This window comes from Hylobates moloch, unplaced genomic scaffold (genome assembly GCF_009828535.3).
Source record: "Hylobates moloch isolate HMO894 unplaced genomic scaffold, HMol_V3 SCAFFOLD_4, whole genome shotgun sequence".
Lineage (NCBI taxonomy): Eukaryota > Metazoa > Chordata > Mammalia > Primates > Hylobatidae > Hylobates > Hylobates moloch.
Genome location: NW_026652279.1, coordinates 138,789,423 through 138,809,194, shown reverse-complemented (window position 1 = coordinate 138,809,194; position 19,772 = coordinate 138,789,423). Strand labels below are relative to the sequence as shown.

At 34.4% G+C, this 19,772-nt stretch overlaps 1 protein-coding gene across 10 annotated transcripts in view; it reads right to left on the bottom strand.

Moving 5' to 3' along the window:
* Nucleotides 1–1,760: 1,760 nt before the first annotated feature.
* SCEL (sciellin) overlaps nt 1,761–19,772 on the bottom strand; it is a 166,955-nt gene continuing 148,943 nt past the window's right edge. For all 10 annotated transcript variants that reach the window (XM_032151056.2, XM_032151052.2, XM_058437996.1 and 7 more), the window contains 7 exons: nt 18,544–18,606; nt 13,196–13,288; nt 12,429–12,500; nt 9,691–9,765; nt 6,228–6,336; nt 4,197–4,299; nt 1,761–2,752 (listed from right to left, as the gene is read on the bottom strand). In XM_032151056.2, the coding sequence (XP_032006947.1) occupies nt 2,736–2,752; nt 4,197–4,299; nt 6,228–6,336; nt 9,691–9,765; nt 12,429–12,500; nt 13,196–13,288; nt 18,544–18,606 (532 nt within the window). In that variant the 3' untranslated portion in view covers nt 1,761–2,735. The remainder of the gene's footprint in view (nt 2,753–4,196; nt 4,300–6,227; nt 6,337–9,690; nt 9,766–12,428; nt 12,501–13,195; nt 13,289–18,543; nt 18,607–19,772) is intronic.

The following is a 19,772-nucleotide window of genomic DNA, read 5'->3' as shown; positions in this document are numbered from 1 at the left end:
GTACATACAAAATATTCAACAACTCTTACGCATCTAATAAAAGATATCATCTAAGAACCGGATAAATAGCAGGAATAGATTCATAGTCTTGTGATGTTTGAGTTGGTGGAAACATTCAAGAGTCAGTATTCTAAACCCCATATTTTAAACAGTAGGGAATGGGCCCAAAAGGGAATATGGCTTGCCCACGTTATATACATATTTATAGGTGGCTCTGGGAACTGTTGAGCACTAGGGAATAGGTGGAACTTTAACAGCAATTTATTTACATTGTATCAAAATAACCAGCAAATTCAGTAGTACAAAAAAAAAAAAAACCAACATCCTTGTTAGTTTGCCATGATGCAGACCCAACAGTTACTTGTTTTCGTAGAGCTCTTTATCAAGCTGAATGTTCCAAACACTCACAGTTTTCTATCATAGTAAACCAGTCAGGGAATGCACAATAGTGATAGCTGGACCATCTCATCACTCATATCTAATAAGTAGAGTGATTGCAATCAAACCATTAAGATATACATATTACTTCTTGAATAAATTCTTATTTATTGGCCTTATTAAAAGAGAATATCATTTTATACTATACTATTTCTGAGATTATTATGTGTCTTTGACTTTTATTTAGAAGGATATTGTCAAGATGAAGCTATTCATTCTCTTTTAGAGACATCTTTTTATTGGTGATAGAATTCAGGACCTAGTATCCCTGGATTTAGGCAATTGTGCCCAGGAACAGTGTCAGTCATAACATAATTAATAGCCTGCAAAAAATGTGAGATCTTGTAAGTTATTTTGGGAATCTGTCACTTCTATAGTGAAAATAAACCCAGACATAATGAAGTGATCTTGATGAATCAGAAACATACCTAATTCTCTCTCCATTTCATGTCTATTCCATTTTTACAACAGCTTTTGGTTTGATTTAATACATTATTGTAGGAGAGAGGGCCCATTAAACAGCTATAGAAAAATGAGAAATGTGTTCCTTTTAGGTTTTTATACTTTTTAAATGATATTCAGATGATTTTAATTACTACAAAAGCATTCAGATGTTAATATACTTTACATGAAAGAGACGGATACTATTTCATCCATCCTTTTCTGCAGTGAATTTCAACTCTGAGAAAATTATTTCTTTTGATCACTCTGATAGCGTATAATAAAAGAACAATAAAACATGTGGCTCAATTACCACTGCTTCTCATCAAGCATGAATTAATGAATATAAAATTATTATTAATTGTTTTTCCTGGCTCCCTCTTCATTGGACAACAATTATACATTGCTGTATTTTGATAAGCATTTTGTGTTTAACACTTTGTGAACCAGGCTTTAAGAGGAACAGAGTCATGAAATTATTACACAGGAGAATAATTCTTTGAATGTATTAACATTTGGAAAATACATGATAATCTTTTAATCTCCCTAGTTTGTAGCAGTTTTCCACAACTGCCTTAAAACTTCTCTAGAATTCTGCCCCCACTTCCATGTTCCATACATCTTTTTTCTAGAAACAGTTGCTGTACGCAATTAAATGGTTTAGAAGTTCAATTTCCCAATGTTAATAATACTAGTTCCTCACATGATTATTACATGCTCAATTTCTTCAGAAAACTTTCTTAAAAATAAAATCTATAGCTTGAGCGGTTAAAAATAAGTTAAACAGTGCAACAGAGAATATAATAGATTGTGATCACTATAATTGACAAAATTAATGTTAGTGAATTATATTTACAAACACTTCACATAAAGATTCTATGTAACTGATAGTTCATTTTATTTTTATAAGCCTTTTGTAAATATAGTGCTATGTAATATGAGTACATATAACATACTAAAGAACATATCTTTTTAGTCCATAACCATTACTTCTAATAGATTATAAGTATACCCAGATTTTGAAATGCATACAAAGAAAATTTAACAAATAATAACATGTAAGCTACACATGTCATATGATTTTACCTGTTACCCATCAATCTGTTTCTGTTTTTAAAACACAGTTTTCAAACACTAAGTCTGTGATTAAACAATGACACTAAAATTAAATTGTTTATATGTCCTACCTAGTTCAATAGGCTTAACAAACACGTACGCATATATGTTTCCAAAGAGCAAACTAAAATCTGCTTTAGAATCAGAGAATTTGGGAAGCAAAAGGAACTCTAGAGATCATTTTATCCAATGCCACTTATGTTACAATAATAGCACAGAGATCTGGAAAGTTTAGTAATTTTTGAGGTCTATAAACTTCTTACGTTAACATCTTTCTGCCAAACTGTATAAGAAAATTGCTGTTAGTATTCTTTTGCAGATGAAGAAAGCATATCTTGCTTCCTTGACAGTTCTTCGGGATGTCAATGTCTATGAATCCAAATTCTTAGAGAAAAAAAGGTGAAGAAATGAGAAACTTGGTTTAAATGGAAACCACCACTCACAGCCAACATACGGAGCAGGGATGGACCTGGCTGGAGTGTAATGCATCATTCCTTTGACATTGCAATCTGGAACCATTTGAACTTTTTATTGCTAACTCTAGCCAGAGACCAGATGGCTCTTTTTATGTGTGTGACCTTAATGAAGAATTAGATTACTTATGCAATAACAGAATTGTTAATTTTATATGAGTTGATCTTCAATGTGAAAGCTTTTCTAGATTACATATTATTAAGATAAAACTTATAACTTTTAATTCCTTAATGAGTGTTTTTCATCTTGATTTCCTTGTGCCAGAGTTATGGAATCCACTTTGCTGAAAATTAAAAGAAAAAGATGTGCAAATTCAGTACAAAAACAAGCTCATCATTAAAATTTACAGACAATTATTCACCCAAAGGGTAGTGGTAGATCAAGGATTCCACTTTTCCTTCCACTTCTGAAATAATCGCTGTGGCTTTTGGTCATACTGTGTACATGACGTACCAGATGCCTGGTATGCATATTTATGAGATGTCTGAGAGTCATCTCTTGACAACTTATATGTACTATAAAACATGCAATGCCTAGGGAGTACATATAGGGAGGAAGACATAAAAACTTCTGAGTCTTTTGGTAATCACACCCACTAAGCCACATCATGAATTCTGGGAGAATAAAAATTTTAGAGCTACCACCATGCACATCAAGACCCATGATATAACATTAGATCATCATAAGATTACTAACTCAGGAAGAAAAGTGAATATGAGAACTCTCTGGGGGAAGCAGAATATAGAAGGCAAAGTATGAATATAATTAGGTATGTTCTTGTAATTGATTCTGCAGCCTGATGGAACGTGGGTTTCTGATATTTTTTTCAGAGCATTTTCTGGATGTAGTCTCCCAGTAGCTCATTAATATCACACATTTGTCATTAAATTCCATACTTTGGATCCCACGTAGGGGTCCCAAGTGTTCCTCTTTCATTCATTATACCAACAAGACAGCAGGAAAAAGTGCCTTTCACATAGTACTGTTGACCATCTTCTCGATATTATTTTGGTTATTTTATCTACTTACTATTGAATCTAAAAGGAAAATGTGGATAGTAGCTTTTAAAAACCAGTCAAGTTTCACAGGACTTAATTTTGTTAATTTACCGTACAATGTACACATCTCTTAAATTAGCTTTTAAACCTTTCATACGTAGTTTATAAAAAATGTTAGTTAAAAACACAGGTCCTCAATATCCTTTTCTCACATTACATATGCTAATTAAGAGTGCACGTTATAGTAACATTGATCTTGGATAAAAAACTTAAATGCTATATATTTTTAGAATTACATAGAATTAACTAAACTTTCAATTTAAAAGTAATATTCAAAGCATTTAATGCAATAACCAAATTTAGTTAAAAATTATACAATATTCAAGTGCAAGCATAAAATGTCATTTACGAATATGGATTTCAATTTAAACAATTATGTGAGTAGACAATTTTTTTTTGTTTGGAAAATAATGGAAAATTTTCTAAAATAAACGACCTTTTGGTTTAGTTGTATCTATATCTAATCTGATACCAGAAGACAATATAAAAGTTGATTGATTTCACACCATTAAACAAAATACTACCATAGTATAAATATCTGCAGTTGAATTATTAACTAAATATAATTAGTAAAATGTTTTACTTTATTAAAATACATCATTTTAAATGATACCAAATGCTCATTAAGGTTAACAAAAGTGTTAAATGCTTACAGAGTGTAACACTTACCCATAATTTTAGAGTAGCAAGGTTCACAGTGTATTGTCTGTCTATAAATCCAAATACTATCACCCGCTTGTAGATTTTCCAAAGGCCGCTTGCATATTTCACACTAAGGAAAAGCAAAAACATATATAAAGTTTCCATTGTAAATGAAATCTAGATTATTAGAGGAACAGACATCATCTCTCTACTATCGAGGCACCTTTAAGGGATGTCTATCACTGAAGTTTTTCTACTTCACTCACAGTGGAGTAGATATGAATATCCAGAAATTGTTTATGCCAAGGACAAGATGACCACTCAATATCTCAAACAAAAAAAAAAAACACGAAGGTGCATTTATTGTTTGCTAACTTAAGGGAGAACTAGTTATCCTGTCTAGGCGGCACAACCTCATGGAGAGAAATAAACTGCTGATCTGACTGGGTTTGGGAAAAAGTTTATTTTGAGTTGTGCTGGTTATAAGTAGGAAAGGGCTGACCACTGCTTCAGACCTGTCCACTGCTGATTGGCTGACCTTAAAGCATGAGGCTGTCACTGATTGGTTGGCTTTCAGAAGCAAATTCACTGAAGTAAACTGTCATTGATTAATTGGATATGTCTAAACCAGTTCATGTGGCTCTCTATTGCTATGGCTATAGAATAATCAGTATTTTTCTAAGAGTGTGAACATGTTTGTTTTTATTCTCGGTAGTATTTTATTGAAATTACATTGAAAATAGAAATAAATGATCTAAAATGTTATAAATGAAAATATTTCTATTTACCAAAAGCAATGATCAGGAGAATATTCTTGTTTTAAATTTTTCTGCATAGTAATTTTAAATAAAAATCTATAGACTGTTTTGTTTAATTGAATATATTTCATAAATAAAAAACTTTTTGTTCTCATAACTAATTACACAACCTGGAGATTATATTTTTATATAGAATTCCGTACATTATGCTCTAAAATTGGAACGTTTTGCTCAAAATGAGTTACTATATTTCTGATTGCTATGTGTCACTGTTTGAAAGTAATAGGAATAGAAGCAATCAATTGACAAAGTATTGCATTCTTTGACTGGATTTGATCATTTATATCAACCGTAGAATGTTGCACTAGAAAGAAACCATATATTTGGCCCATAGTTTCTCCAACTGACTGTACATTAGATTAATCAAGGAGCTTTTTAAAAATACCGATGCCCAATAATCACCTCTAAGATTCATGATTTAACTGGGGCTGGTTCCGATCATTCTATTTTTTCCTCATCTCCCCAGATAATTATAATATGCAGCCAGGGTTGAGATCCACTGGTCTAGTCAACACCTCATTTTACAGTTAGGAAAACTGAGGCCAAGGTAATTCAGGTGGTTGTCCAAAGTCACACGGACATAATTACAGGCAGAGGCAAAACTAGAACTCAGGTCTTTAGATTCCCGTTTACTGCTTATGCAGTTACACCAAAAACAATGATGTTGATCCACCCAATGTTATGGTAAGAATGCAAAGAAACAGCCTATGAAAGCACAAACTATGAAGCTTTAGTCTACTAATAAAAGCTTTATTAGTATTTATTGAGCCACAATTAATTACCACTAATTATGCTCTCAAAAGCAGACTGACGTTCACCTATTGTTAAACCCATTGGTCCTAATTTCAAGAAGTAAGAAACTGCTAGCTTTCTTCTCAACAATTTATTTTCTTGTTTTGATTTCATCACATATTTTCCGTAATGCGTAGTTTAGTAAACTGTTGCAAAAACTTTTATAAAAAGAACAATTGGGTTTTTTTTTCCCACAGATTTAAATCTCTAGGGTAAGAGTGAATAAATGTGTCAGTAATCAACTGCAAGCCTAAAGCCAAGATAGTAATTACAAACATTTGAGGTTTAGGCTGCAGAACTCAGAAATATTTAAGCAGTGTACTATTAATGTGGCTGACAGTGCTTCTGAAAGCTTTTGCTTCATCTCATGTATTACATTAAATTATTATTTTTATTCCAGTTATTATGCATTTTTTTATTTAGTTAAGTGAAATAAACACATCCTTACCTTAAAGCAAGTAGAATGGCAGCAAATTTGTAACTCATCTAAAATCATTTTAGTTTCTACACCCAAGGGTTTTCGGCAGTAAGTGCACATATCTCTTTCAATGACAGACCTATAGAGATGTAAGCAATTAAAAATAAATTTGTCATAATACAAAAGACAGATGTATTCCCTATAAACTCACACAGCTACGGTATGTTAATTTTGATACTTTAGAAAATTTCACAAAAATCTAGGAAAGTTTGGAGTTTACTTATTCTAGTAATAGAATTGACTCTTCTAGTTTTCTCAAAATGATATCAAATAATTAACATGAGAGAAAGTCCCAAATTATTAATTCCTCAGAAATCAAGAGTGCATCTGGGTGGGACAAAGATGTTCAGTTTCCTAATTGAATTAGGAAATATCTCAAGTACTTCTCAGAAGTAGTTGAGGGCTTTTCATTATGAATTTACATATATCATGTTACAGATTACATGGAAAAATTATGCTGCAGATTAATACACATTTTTAACTCTCGGAATATTCAACAGGCCCAAAATAGAAATCCATTCAAGAGCACATAGATAAACTCATAAAATGATGAGTCTGTAGTGCCTGGGACTGTAGGGGCCAGAGTCACCAAAACACTCCTCTTGGTGCCACTGTAAGACTCAGGATATAAGGACACCTATCGTGACAAAATTTATACCCTCCAGCAAGATCTAAATCCACCACAAATTTGATGGGGAAGAAAATAGAGTTTTGTTATTTATTAAATAACAAATACTAAATATTTTTTAAAATAATGTTCAATGATAAATGATCTGTAGATGTGATCAGCAGAATCCAAAATATCTTGAGTCACACCAGAACCTTAAGAAAGGATCGTCCTTTTTTAAGGTCTTAGGACAGTCTTAAATAGCACCCTGCAGAGTATACTAGTTTCAGGATATTAGCATGCAGGCCTGACATTTCCAGAGTAGGATATGTAATGGGGTAGTGAAATTAAGCTATATTTATATAGCCCTTTATATGATATGTGAAGTGCACTTTTCTCTGCACTTATATACTCACTTATTCTTCACAACATTTCTGAGAAGCCACTATTATTATCATCATCATTTTATTAAAAAAGAAACAGGCACAGAAGGATAAGTAACTTGCCACTATCATGAAACCAGTGAGTGGAAGAGTGAAGATGTGAATGGAGGCAGCTGGTACCAACACAATGAGTCCAAAGCTCTGTTGCGCTCATTGTGTTGAAATGAGTTAGTCGTACCCAGGAACCACTAATCTATTATCAAGCCCAGAAGTAGGAACGGAGAGGAGAGAGAATGGAAGGGAAAAGTAAGTGGGAGAAGAAAGGCATTCTAGTAGATAAACTTTATCTAGCTTTATACTTTTAATCATTCTAGTAATGTCTTTCTAAGTCTCATGTATATAAATAAATATTTTCTGCTTTTATTTGTTCTGTACCTAATTGCTTATAGCTACCTGGCTAACATTTTCCTATGGATTATCCAAAAACACACACATGTACGCATACACTTAAATTTCCCATTTAAGACTGTAAGCACTTCAAGAGTAGAAAATAGGTGTTCTATGTCCTTCATCCATTCCACAGGCACTGATCTAGGAGCTGCAAATACAAAGAGGGGTGAGACAGTCCCCTCTGGCAAGATGCTCTTTCCACTGGGGAAACCAGATACATGATGTAACATGCATGATTGTTTCCAGGGCTTGGGTTGAAATGCACAGTGGAATACAGGTACGTGGACAGAGTGAGGAGAACAGAGCCAAGAGAACCACTAACCACTGGGGTGAAGTCAGGAAAGGCTTGTCAGAAAAAAGTGCTATCTGCATTGTTTGAAGAGGAGACAGCTCTCAAGGCGGGCTTGGTGGGGTGGGGATGAGGGGTTGGTAGAGGAATTCCAAGCAGAGTGAACAGAACATACAAACTTGCTACTCTGGGAGGGTGTTTGGAAGGATTCAGCATCAGTGAATATTCTGCAGGAGCAGGTTCTGAAGGGCCGTGGAGAACGTGCGAAAGAGTTGGACTTTATCTGGTTACATGGGAAACCACTTTAAACAGGATTGACGTGCTTAAATAAGAACTGTAAGAACGTCGCCAATTTCACACACTATCAACAGCAAAAAGTTGTATAACTGACTTATCTCATGGAGAATTGACTTCTGCACTGATGACTAAGAAAAATTTCAAAGCCATTTTAGGAATAGGGTTTAAAGTCTTTCTATTAACAGCAATACTTTTATGGAGAATGTTTTCCTCCCTTAAGTTAATAACAGAAATACAAGCTCAGGAAATACACTGATGTTAGTACTATCTTTATTAAGATCATACAGTTGTCAAAGATCTTTTTGAAGCATTATGAAAACCCAGACCTGTTTTTTTTCAATTGGTTATCCAGATGATATCTGTAGTTCTAATGCCGGTGTCAATGACTTTACTACTCAAAGAGTTGTGACTTATAGGCAAGACACTCAGCAAAGCATTGCTTATGGGCAAAATATTGGAAAAGTGACAAGAAAGGGATATAATTTTGATACCTGGTTCACCCATGTTTCCCTTAGAAAATGGAACATCGGTTCATGTTTTTTTTTTAAAAATTTACTGAGTACACATTAGGTACCAAGCACTGTGTTAGAAGCTGAGACTACATATGAAAATAAAATATGTCTCTACCCTGAGTGAGTCATATCTCCAGCCCCTGCTATAAAGAAACACCATCAGTGGAACATCAGACATTTGCATGATGGCTTGTTTCCAGGGCTTGGGTTGAAATGCTAATTATTTATTTTCATTTACTTCACTGGAAATCTGCAGGCCATACTCTCGTAAGTGTCACCTAGGTGCCCCACTGAACATTAAATGGTAAAAGAGGATCACTAATGGCAAAAACCTGAAACAGGGCCAGTTCACCAGCACTCAATCAATACTCATCATAACTCCACTCCTGGGAACTGAGCTTGGGCCCACAGTGGGTCACACCAGCATATCTGCACGGCTGTTTGTAAGCCAAGCAGGTTGCAGAAAAGCACAAGAAGGGGGGGTTGAGGGCAGAGTCTATGGATGCAATGAAGCCTAAACGCTAATAATGTGGCAGTCCTGGGGCCTCCTGGGGATCACCAGCAGCAGAGGGGCTAGCCTGAGAGGCAGCTGTAAGGCACAGAAAGGTCTTTTGATAATATGCATCAAAATCAGACAGCAGCAACAGCTAGAAAGCCAAGAAACAAATTCCTGGATGCAGAAGTTGTTATTGAGTTGCACTTTGTTCTGCCCATGCACATACATGACAAGAAACATCAGCAGAATCATCTCCAAGCACAAAGAACAGCAAGAAATATATATATATATGTGTGTGTATATATATATATATATATATGCATGTGTATATATATGTGTGTGTATATATATGTGTGTGTATGCGTGTACTTTTTATGTATGAAATAAAGACATACTCACCTATCAGAAGTTGAATAAACAGTTTGTATGTATTTTCCAGAGATATTCTCCTGATATCCATCCTTGGGTGATTTACTAGAAACAAACATATATGGCCATGTGAGAATCAGGCGATTTTCCTTATGTAGATAAGAAAACACACTCACACTGCCTCATGAAGCCTCATAATATTTTGTCTTTGTGTATGTTACAAGCCAGGATGATGTACTGACACATTTTTTTAATCTGTAGAAATATTGATACACAAGTCACCCCCAAATTGACATATATATCAAAATAAATAGAGAGTAGGGTAAGGAATACAGGAACAAGTGTGAGCAGGAAAAGAAGTCCTCATCTTTCATGAAATTTATACTTGCGCCTCATCTGTTTACTAAAGAAAGCTACACAGAATGTAACGTAGATAAAGAAAATACACAAAGCACAAACAGGGCAAGCACACAGACACATACACCATTCAGAGGGAGAAACTGAGATTCTTGAACTTTTAGAAAAAGCACCCAAAATTTTTATTTTTACTTGAATATATCCAAGAAAGAATAATTTAGAACGAAAGCAAAAGAAGTATGATTTTAAAAAGTCTTCTCTTTTCTATTATGTAGATTGTCCCAGCTTTTAAACACCACTCTTTCCTGGAGACAAAATCTGTAATGTCCTAACCAGCTGGCTCCCCTAATTGCTTCCCAAGAACTTATGCTATCTGGGCATATATTAAGAATAGAAGCAATATGCTTCTTTATTTCACACAATGAGTGATAACCACATGGCTCTCACTTGGGATTTTTAAATGAGAAACCTCTCTCTCTCTCTTCAAATTTCCTGGAGGCAGACTGCCATCAGAACTAATATCTACTTTATGAAACATATAATCTCACAATGCTACATAAGAATTTGCACATATTTACGCAGGATGCATGTCATGATTCCCATTTTATTGATGAGGAAACTGAGACTGGAAGAGTAACATCACTAAGGCTACATGGTTAGGAAATGACAAAGAAGGATTCAACCTCAAATGTGACTCTAGGGACTCCGTACTGTACCACACTACCTGTCAATGTAGATTTTAGGGAACTTAAGGACGTCCGAGGTACATCACCATCCTTGCTAGGTTAAGGTACAGGAGGCAACCAATCCTTCCAGAGGCTTCCAGTCAACAGACTATTAGCCTGATATGCCACAATATTAATATTATCTTTTTATAATGATGGTGCTCAAACTCAGATGCACATCAGGCACATCTGAAGAGTTTGTTAAAACAGGTTGCTGGGCCTGAGCTGCAGAGTTTCTGATTTAGCAGGCAGGAGTGAGGCCAAAGAATTTTTATTTCTAGAAAGTTCCCAAGTCATGCTGATGATGCTGGCCCAGAGACTATGCTTTGAGAATTACTGTTCTATATGTGAACATGATACACATATGTACAGGGTATGCAGTATGTACTTTTAAAAAAATAAACCATAGTCATCATAATAAAATAAGTATGCTTTAGTCTTGGTACTTCCATGAATCAAGTCAATATTATTTTATCCATCTATCCTATTAATTAAAAAATCTAGAGTACGATGTTTAGCAGAATATTCCTAATTCTTAAATAAATCATTCATTATTCAAAAATCAATATTGTGGTTGTTTGGCATTAGTTCCCATAAGAAATTTCCTTAAAAATTAAAATGTATTGATGTGACATCCCATAAGGATAAAAATGTGAGAGATTATTATGTAAATATAGAAAAAAGCCTATGTTATTGTTCGCCAATATTTTATGTCTTGCCTTTACTATGATACTATTTGATATTACTCATCTTTTTATCAATTTATTTCAGATTTAATAACTACTTGCTATTTTAAAATTTACTCTGAAGTGTTTTAACTTTTAGTTTAATTGAAAAACAGCAGAAATCACTGACTTGAACACAACAGAGAGTGAGAATTGGATTAAGGAAAAAATCAACCTTGATGTTGTATTTTACAAGGTAAATTATGCATGAGTTTGAGAAACCTTTTTTGGAGGATCGCTTACCTCCTGACATGTATTGAATTTCCTGGATCCCCATCATGACTGCTTTCCACACAGAAGCCTCCCTGAATACTCTTCTCTTAGACCTCTTTGAAATGGGCTTAGCTTAACATATGGGTCATGTATACCAGCATTTGTGTGCCCCACCTTTATTATACTCCACAATTGGGACAATTCTTGTTTTATATTCCTTGAAAACCAAATGAATTATTGAGCCCTGACCTTGGTTTACATTTTCCTCAATATCCATCACTCCAAGCAGCAGATTTCAATTGAAACATCAATATCCTATAACTTGGGCCAAGATGCAGCACTCAAATTTATACCCCTTATTTTAGATTGGCAGTAAACAGCAGTAGACAGAATCATGTAATTCAAGTGGAACTCCAAATTAGTATAGGAATAGTTGTGCATTCTATAAAGCTTATTTTAACCATATAGTTATATACATTTATGTGAGAACTTTCAAATGGCAACCCTATTATGTATACATGTGTTATATTAAAATATTATTGAGTTCATCTAATGACTATAATTATTTATAGCCCAAGTACATAATACCAGAAACATTATAGAGAACTATATATGTAGAACTCAATGTACTTATAAACGGTCTTCTATTTGAAAGAAGCACACTCTAAAACAATAGCATCTCTTATTAACCATAGATCCTTTCAAAATTATAAAATGAAGCAATATATTTGAAATAAATTTTGAATACCTATTCTCCACATATGTCCTTGTGTACACAACAGTATCCTGTGGTCCTGCCTGCTTGGCTTCAGCGTTAGAGCTGCAAAACAAATCATTTTACTTCACAATTAAAGTTTATCTGCAAGGATAATAAAAACAAGGCTATTTTCTAATTCAACGCAAAATATAATGCATATATGTTCCTTCTGAACTATAATTTTGAAACATGAATGTTAGAGTGGTATTAACACAGCACTGCAAAAATCTTTTTGTCTTCCATTTTGTTTCTAACTTCCACTGTCTTGGTTTAGTTCCTAAGTATTGTTACAAAACTTGATCACTCGGTAATTCTTTGGTAGAATATGAGGATTATTTTTGAATATTTGCATAATATGTTATAGTGTCTCTTTCTCTGATGTCTCATTCATGTTTCCAAACCATAACTTTCTTCATAAACCTCAAACCAAAGGTAGACCTTAATTAGCTATCATGACAATATCTGATTTAATGAAGCCTTTAGATCTACCTAAAGAATGTCATACTAATGTCACAATCATGCTTTTTTAAATTGTAGACTTTTTAAGGGAAAATCACGTTTCATAGTTTCCTATCCAGATGTCACACAATGACACATTCACTAACTGAATACTTTCGTGTAAAGCTGTTTATGCAGGTAACCCCACATAAAATTAGAAATTTCTGCATTTCAAAGAAAGGGTCAAGTTGGATGTGGGGTATTTTTATAAAACAAAGGGAGAATAGTCCTGTCATTTATTCTGCAGTTGACCGCAGTACCTGAGATTGCTCCTGGCTTCATAAGAATGGGAAGCAATTCTTGAGGACTGGTTGTGTAGAGCATTGGTGAACCCATTGACTTGGGCATCTAGCCTGAGAAAGCAAACACAAGTATTTGGCACTTAAAATCAAGGTCACTAGAAGTTTTTTGTGTTATTAAAGTTCTTCTCAATTAATATTATTTTACAACGTGAATCTCTTTGTGTTTGCCTAGCTTCTACACAGAGAACACAAATAGAATGCATGTACTATTTTACTCCCTCTACGGAAACCTCTGCCTTACCTTTAAGAATAATCTATAGGTATGTGCCACGTTAGCTAACATTGCCCTTTTTATCAAGGACAGAAATCATCTGAAATTGGTTCCTGTAACATTTTCACACCAGCAACGCCATTATAGAAAGCTTCCCATGTACAATATATCTAAGAATTTATCAATTGAATGAAAATGATCCAGAGGTTGCTTTGAGAAATTCCAGTCTTCATTTTGTTTTTAATGGAAGGCAATATTTTGAAGATGGCAGAAGAACTCTGACCTAGATTTCTGCTCATCTAAAAATGTCATGATGCTTAACAAAATGTAGGCATATTTACTTTTTCCTATGGAAGAGAGGAGATTGTTAATGCAAAAATAGAGACAATTTAAGCTCCTTTTCCTCCTCCATGTTAGTAAACTCTGACATAGAAGAGACATGAAAACCTAAATGAGGGTTTAGGTCTTAATCAAGCCTTATCATTCTCAAATAAGCTGATATAGCTCTTAAAGAAGAGGAAAGCATTTGTTCACATATTATCTCTGGCATACAGAAAACCATCTGGTTTTAAGGCAGATGTTTCACAAAACATCCAGGTGAGCTAAAATTGTATTAAGTGATGAGAAGGTGGAATTAATATTATTAGGTTTTCTAACACGATTATTAGAATATGTCATCCCAAGAATAACAAACCTAGCTAAGAATCACTTGAAAATGTTCAGATCATATAATATACAATACAAAACCCAACTTTAAGAAGCACACAGCTTCAAAGGACAAAGATTATCAGTGAGTTTGAAATGCATTTGCATTGTCCTCAGCAATAGAATATCAAAAATCACCAGTTTGCAAAATCCACAAACAGGAGAGATAAGTGATTTGCCAACAGTACTGTTATGGACTGAGATGTATTCCCCCAAAATTTATATGTTTAAGCCCTAACCTTCAATGTGACTATATTTGGAGACAGGGTTAATAAGGAGATAATAAAGGTCATCTGAGGTTATGGGGGTGGGGCCTTAACACCACAGAACTGGAATCCTCATAAGAAGAGAAAGAGCTACCAGAGATATCTTTCCTTCTGTGTACAGAGGAAAGGCCATGTGAGTACACAGTGAGAAGGTGGCCATCTGCAAGCCAGGAAGAGAGGCCTCACCAAAACCAATCCTGGTAGGACCTTGCTTTTGGCCTTCCAGCCTCCAGAGCTGTGAGAAAATAAATGTCCATTGTCTAAGCCACCCAGTCTGTGGTATTTTGTTATGGCAGCCCAGCTGACTAATACTGGTATCTTTTCCCAGTTGTGTTTATAATGTGATTAATGACAATGCCTTCATGGAAGATTTAATTTTTATAACTGTGAACAAAAACCAAATGCTAGGTTTGGAATGTGGGACAACAAATTCTTTGATGGATTTTGCTCCTCATGTAGACTTTGAGGATGATAATTTTAAAAAATAAACCATTATTTGGGAGTAATTTTAAATGTACAGAAAAATTCCAAAGATAACACAGAGAGTTCCTGTACACCTTCACCCAGATTCCCTTAAGGTTAATATCTTATGTAATTATAACAGAGTTGTCAAACCTACAGAATTAATATTTGTACCATACTATGAACTACACTACAGATTCATGTCTCACTGGTTTTTACATCGGTGACTTTTTTCTGTTTCAGAATCCAATCCAGGATACCATATCTACATATCCATCATGTCTCTTTGGTCTCCTAGGGTCTGTGATAGTCTGCCAAGTCTTTGTTTTTCATGGGATAGTGATAGATTTTACAATAAAAAATGTATCTTCATGACAATAAGTTGTAAGACTAATTTTTTGTTATTTAGAACCATAGGAATAGAGTTGGAGAGACAACACTTTGGCAACCAACAAAACAGCCCGTAGTGCCTTTTAAAATGCTACTGGGCCCCCTATCCAGATATTCTAATTTAACTGATTTGGGATACAGCTTGGTCACTAGGAACCTTTAAAGCTCTCCAGTGAGTTCCTTATACAGTCAAGGTAGGGAATCACTGCCTTAGAGGTTGGGAAGTCCAACCTCTTGCTCAAAAGAGCATTGATTCTCAAAGTGTAGTCCCTGGAATAGCAGGTGATTCTGATGTACCCAAAACTTTGGGAAACAGTGTAATAGAAGAACCTCTGCCAAATTATTCCTCTCAAATGCCTTGAATAATCCTTGTAAAGGAGAACTCATGACTCATAGCATATGTCACTTGATGGCTTAATTGTTAGGAAGTTATCCCCCATTGAAACAAATCGCTGAATTGTAATTTCCAATCAACGGTCACAGTTTTGTTTCTTAATTAAGCAATGACTCTACAAATACAAACCCAAACATTGTATTGAATCTTATAGAATTCCAAATGGATTTACACTTGAGAAAATGTTCCCTACAGTGTAAATTCACCTTGAAAATTTACCTAAAACCCTCATACACTGCGTGTGAGAATATAAAATGATATAGCGGCTTTGAAAACAGTCTAGCAGTTCCTCAAATGGTTAAACATAGAATTACTCTACAATCCAGCAATTTCACTCCTGGTATATGCCTAAGAGAAATAAAAACACATTTTCACACAAAAACTCATATATGAATATTCATAGCAACATTAATCAAAATAGTGAATTAAAACCCAATAGTGAAACAATCCAAATGTCATCAGGTGATGGATAGATAAACAAAATTGTCTGGCCACCTTATAATTATATGATTTGAAAAGTATTACAGTTCTTAAAATCTGTGAAATGGCCCTATGAAATTAATTTCACTCATAGTCACAAACCATTTAGTTTAGGGAAAGACTCTATCATTTAGAATTGAAATAAAAATATTTAAACTTATTCCTGTTGAGTCTCAGAAATAGTACCCCAAAATGAAAGCCTCAGAATCAGCCTCAGAAGCAAAAGTTTTTCTCTGACCTTCTCCTGCCCTCCTGTCTCAGTCTCATTCTCCCCCAAGGATAGCCAAAGAAACTAGAATCCCTCTTCCCCAAGGCAAGTCATACAAACCAAAACCCCTTTTCCCCAAAGCCAGCCATAAAACCTAAAATTATTACTCTACCTATCCCTTCACCTTTCTTTCTATGTAAAAACTGGCCATAAAGAAAATCTCTGACATCCCTTGCTTGACTGTAGGTCATAAGATCCCCAATCCAGAAGGATTCTGCCCCATGCCCAGAAGGAAGGAATGCATGCTGAAGAGGTTAAGAAGAATCTAGGGACACAGGTCTTGCTGGCTTTCCCCACTCAGTCTCTTGCCATTAGGTCATATTATTTTTGTCCAATCATATTTCTACATGTCTCTCTGTACTTTATTGAACCTAAGTATTAAATGGACAATTTCCCCTGTATCTTTGGGTCTTCATTCTGAAGGCTCCCATCACAGGTTAAATAAATTTGTATGCCTTTTCTCTAATTACTTTGCCTTTTGGGAGTTGATTTTTCAGCAAAGCTTCAGAGGGCAAAGTGGAACTTTCCCCTTGGCTCCTATCTTCTTAATGAAACAAATTAGAAAACATATATTTGCTTGGGCATCCAATTACGATGTAAAGTGAATACGTTCATAAAATGAATCACGTCTCAGTTTAGCAGATTTTCCCGGGACTCTTATTTAGATTTTTAATTTGATTCATTAAAGTACCTGAAGAGGTGGAGTAAGCTGAAGTTACAAAGAAGCCAAAACTGAGAGGCAAAAAAAATTTTGGTTATCAAACAGAAGAAGAGCAGAGCATAAGGAAGCTGATGGGTACAGGGAAGGGCAGGAAAAAGATGGACAAAAGCCAATACTCAGTGACTAGCTGAGTTCCATTAGTAACAAAGAACTCTAGTTAATGTCCAAGGGTTCCAAACTTCTTCAGGTCAAGAATGGACAATCTCCCAAGTGAGATCTCTCTGAGGCCTGGCAATGCCACCATTCCTGCTCTTGAACTTCCATAAAATTCCATTTCCTCATTAATCCCATTTCATGAACAAGTCCAATGGAACTGGAATGCTTCTCAAATCAAATGGGAAATTCCTGAATTTTACGTAATAATTTACTTGTAATTTTTTTTACCCCAATCACTTCCAAATAATACTTGAATGAGATTAGTTAAATGTAAGCCCAGTCCTATTCCCAAAATAGTACATGTGTTTCCAGGATAAGCAGATTCTACTGAAAATTTATCCTCCCTCATTCTCTCAAAGACTTTCTCAAGGTCACAAACAGAAGGAAGAAGATGATTTGGGGAATTAAAGGAATGGAAAGAAACTATCTGCCTATTGGATTCAGGAACCTTTTCTAGACAATATGGAAAAGAAAAATGAGCCAATTCTTTTCCTAGCTTTTCTATTCTCTGCAGATGAAATCAACAATATCATTTCTTTTCATAGAAAAATTAATAGAAAAGGCAACTGCAACTTACGAAGGTGAAAATAGTAACCTATTTTGTTTAGTATTCCCTCATATGTAGGGGTAAGAATTGCTAAACATGGAAAAGTTAATTTTTCCTAAAGTATACAGTCTGTGACAAAAATGAAGTATAGCTCCTGTCCTAACCTTTCTTGTAGTGGCCAATAAGGTGTCACAGTTTTAAAGCTATTATACCTTATGGTGTAAAGAGATTTCAAAATTAGGTCCTGTTTTGTGGCTGTGATAAATTCATGCATTCTTTTAGCACTAGGCATCCAAGGAAGAGATTCCCAGAGTGCTTTCTGCACTGCTGAGAGCTTACCAAGCAACAGTAAGTAAAAATAAATCTTCACAGCCCCAAAGAGCTTTCAATTTCCATGATGCCATTTACACTAAGCAATAGAACAGCAGGCCCTGAGTCAGAAATTCTAACAGAATAAGAATTATGTTAATTTTTCCCTATTAGCTATTAAGCACCTTGTAAATTTTTGTATTTGGATTATATATATATATATATATATACATATACATATATATATAGTCACATGCACATACATACACACTATCCAAATTATAAATTATAGAATATATAGTATTATATTTTATATCTATAACCTTCTAAGGCTATACAATATATGCAGATGCGTATGGAACTCATAAGAAAAAAAGTAAATTACAATAAGCTTTACCTCCCATTCTTGTTTTCAGACACATGAGAATTTACTTCAATTAAATTTTCCAGGTTCTGGTCTCTAAGGAAAAAAAATATATATATATATATGATTTAGTTACAACATAATGATAGGAAATAAGAAAATGCTAAAACATTTAAAAATCAGTACATAATCTTAGACACAGTCATTTGTGGTCTATCAGGCTATGGGAGATTGAATATCTCACATTGAGCTATTTGACCCATACAACTCATGGATCAAACATGGAAGTATGGATTACATTGTCAAAGAGAAATAAAGAACTAACTTTTTGGAAGGTTTGGGAAATCTGATCTGAAAAGAAATCACTAATTTTTATTCACATTCAGCTCATTTTTCTTTTTTTATTGATGTATAATAGATGTACATAGTTTCAGGGTACGTGTGATGATTTAATACATTCATATAATTTGTAAAGATCAAATTAGTGTTCTTGGGCTATCACCTTAAATATTTATCTTTTATTTATGCTAGACTTATTCAATGTCTTCTCATCTAGTTATTTGGAAATGTACAATCAATAATTGTAAACTATAGTCACCCTACTGATCTAATAGTAGGTCTTATTTCTTTCACGAAACTGTATATTTGTACCCATTAATCAACTTCTTTTCAGCTAACATTTAATGAGCACTATCTTTGTGTCATGAAGTACTAACTGTGTTTTCACACGGATTATCTCATTCAGATCTCACAAAAGTCCTGCAGAACAGCATCTGGAGCTCACAAAGTCAAAGTCAATTTTCCAAGGCCAATTAACTAATTTTCGGAAAAGTCAAGATTTGAGATGATGCCATCTGCCCACCTGAAGTCAATTCTTAGATGTTTACCCAGAGACCTTATTTAGGCTTTGGGGATCACAGAAACAACAGAAATCAACTCAAAATTTGAATAAATAATTCATTATGTGGGGGATAAATTGAGTGATTTGATTCTTATATCTTGGGCTGCATTAATGATTTGACAGCCTTTCATGAGATACAAGATCCTCTGGTATGTTATTTACATATTAGGTATAACATTGATAGTTCTTTTTTTTTCTTTTTTCATGAGTTAGGAAACATCTTTGTTAATAGGGTAGGAGCACTGTTTAGAAGTCAAAACAATGAGGCCCAGTTTTTTCCTTACTTCTGTGAGCAAGTTAGTCAACCATTCTAAACTTTGTTTTGCATATTAGTCTGTTTTCACACTGCTATAAAGAACTG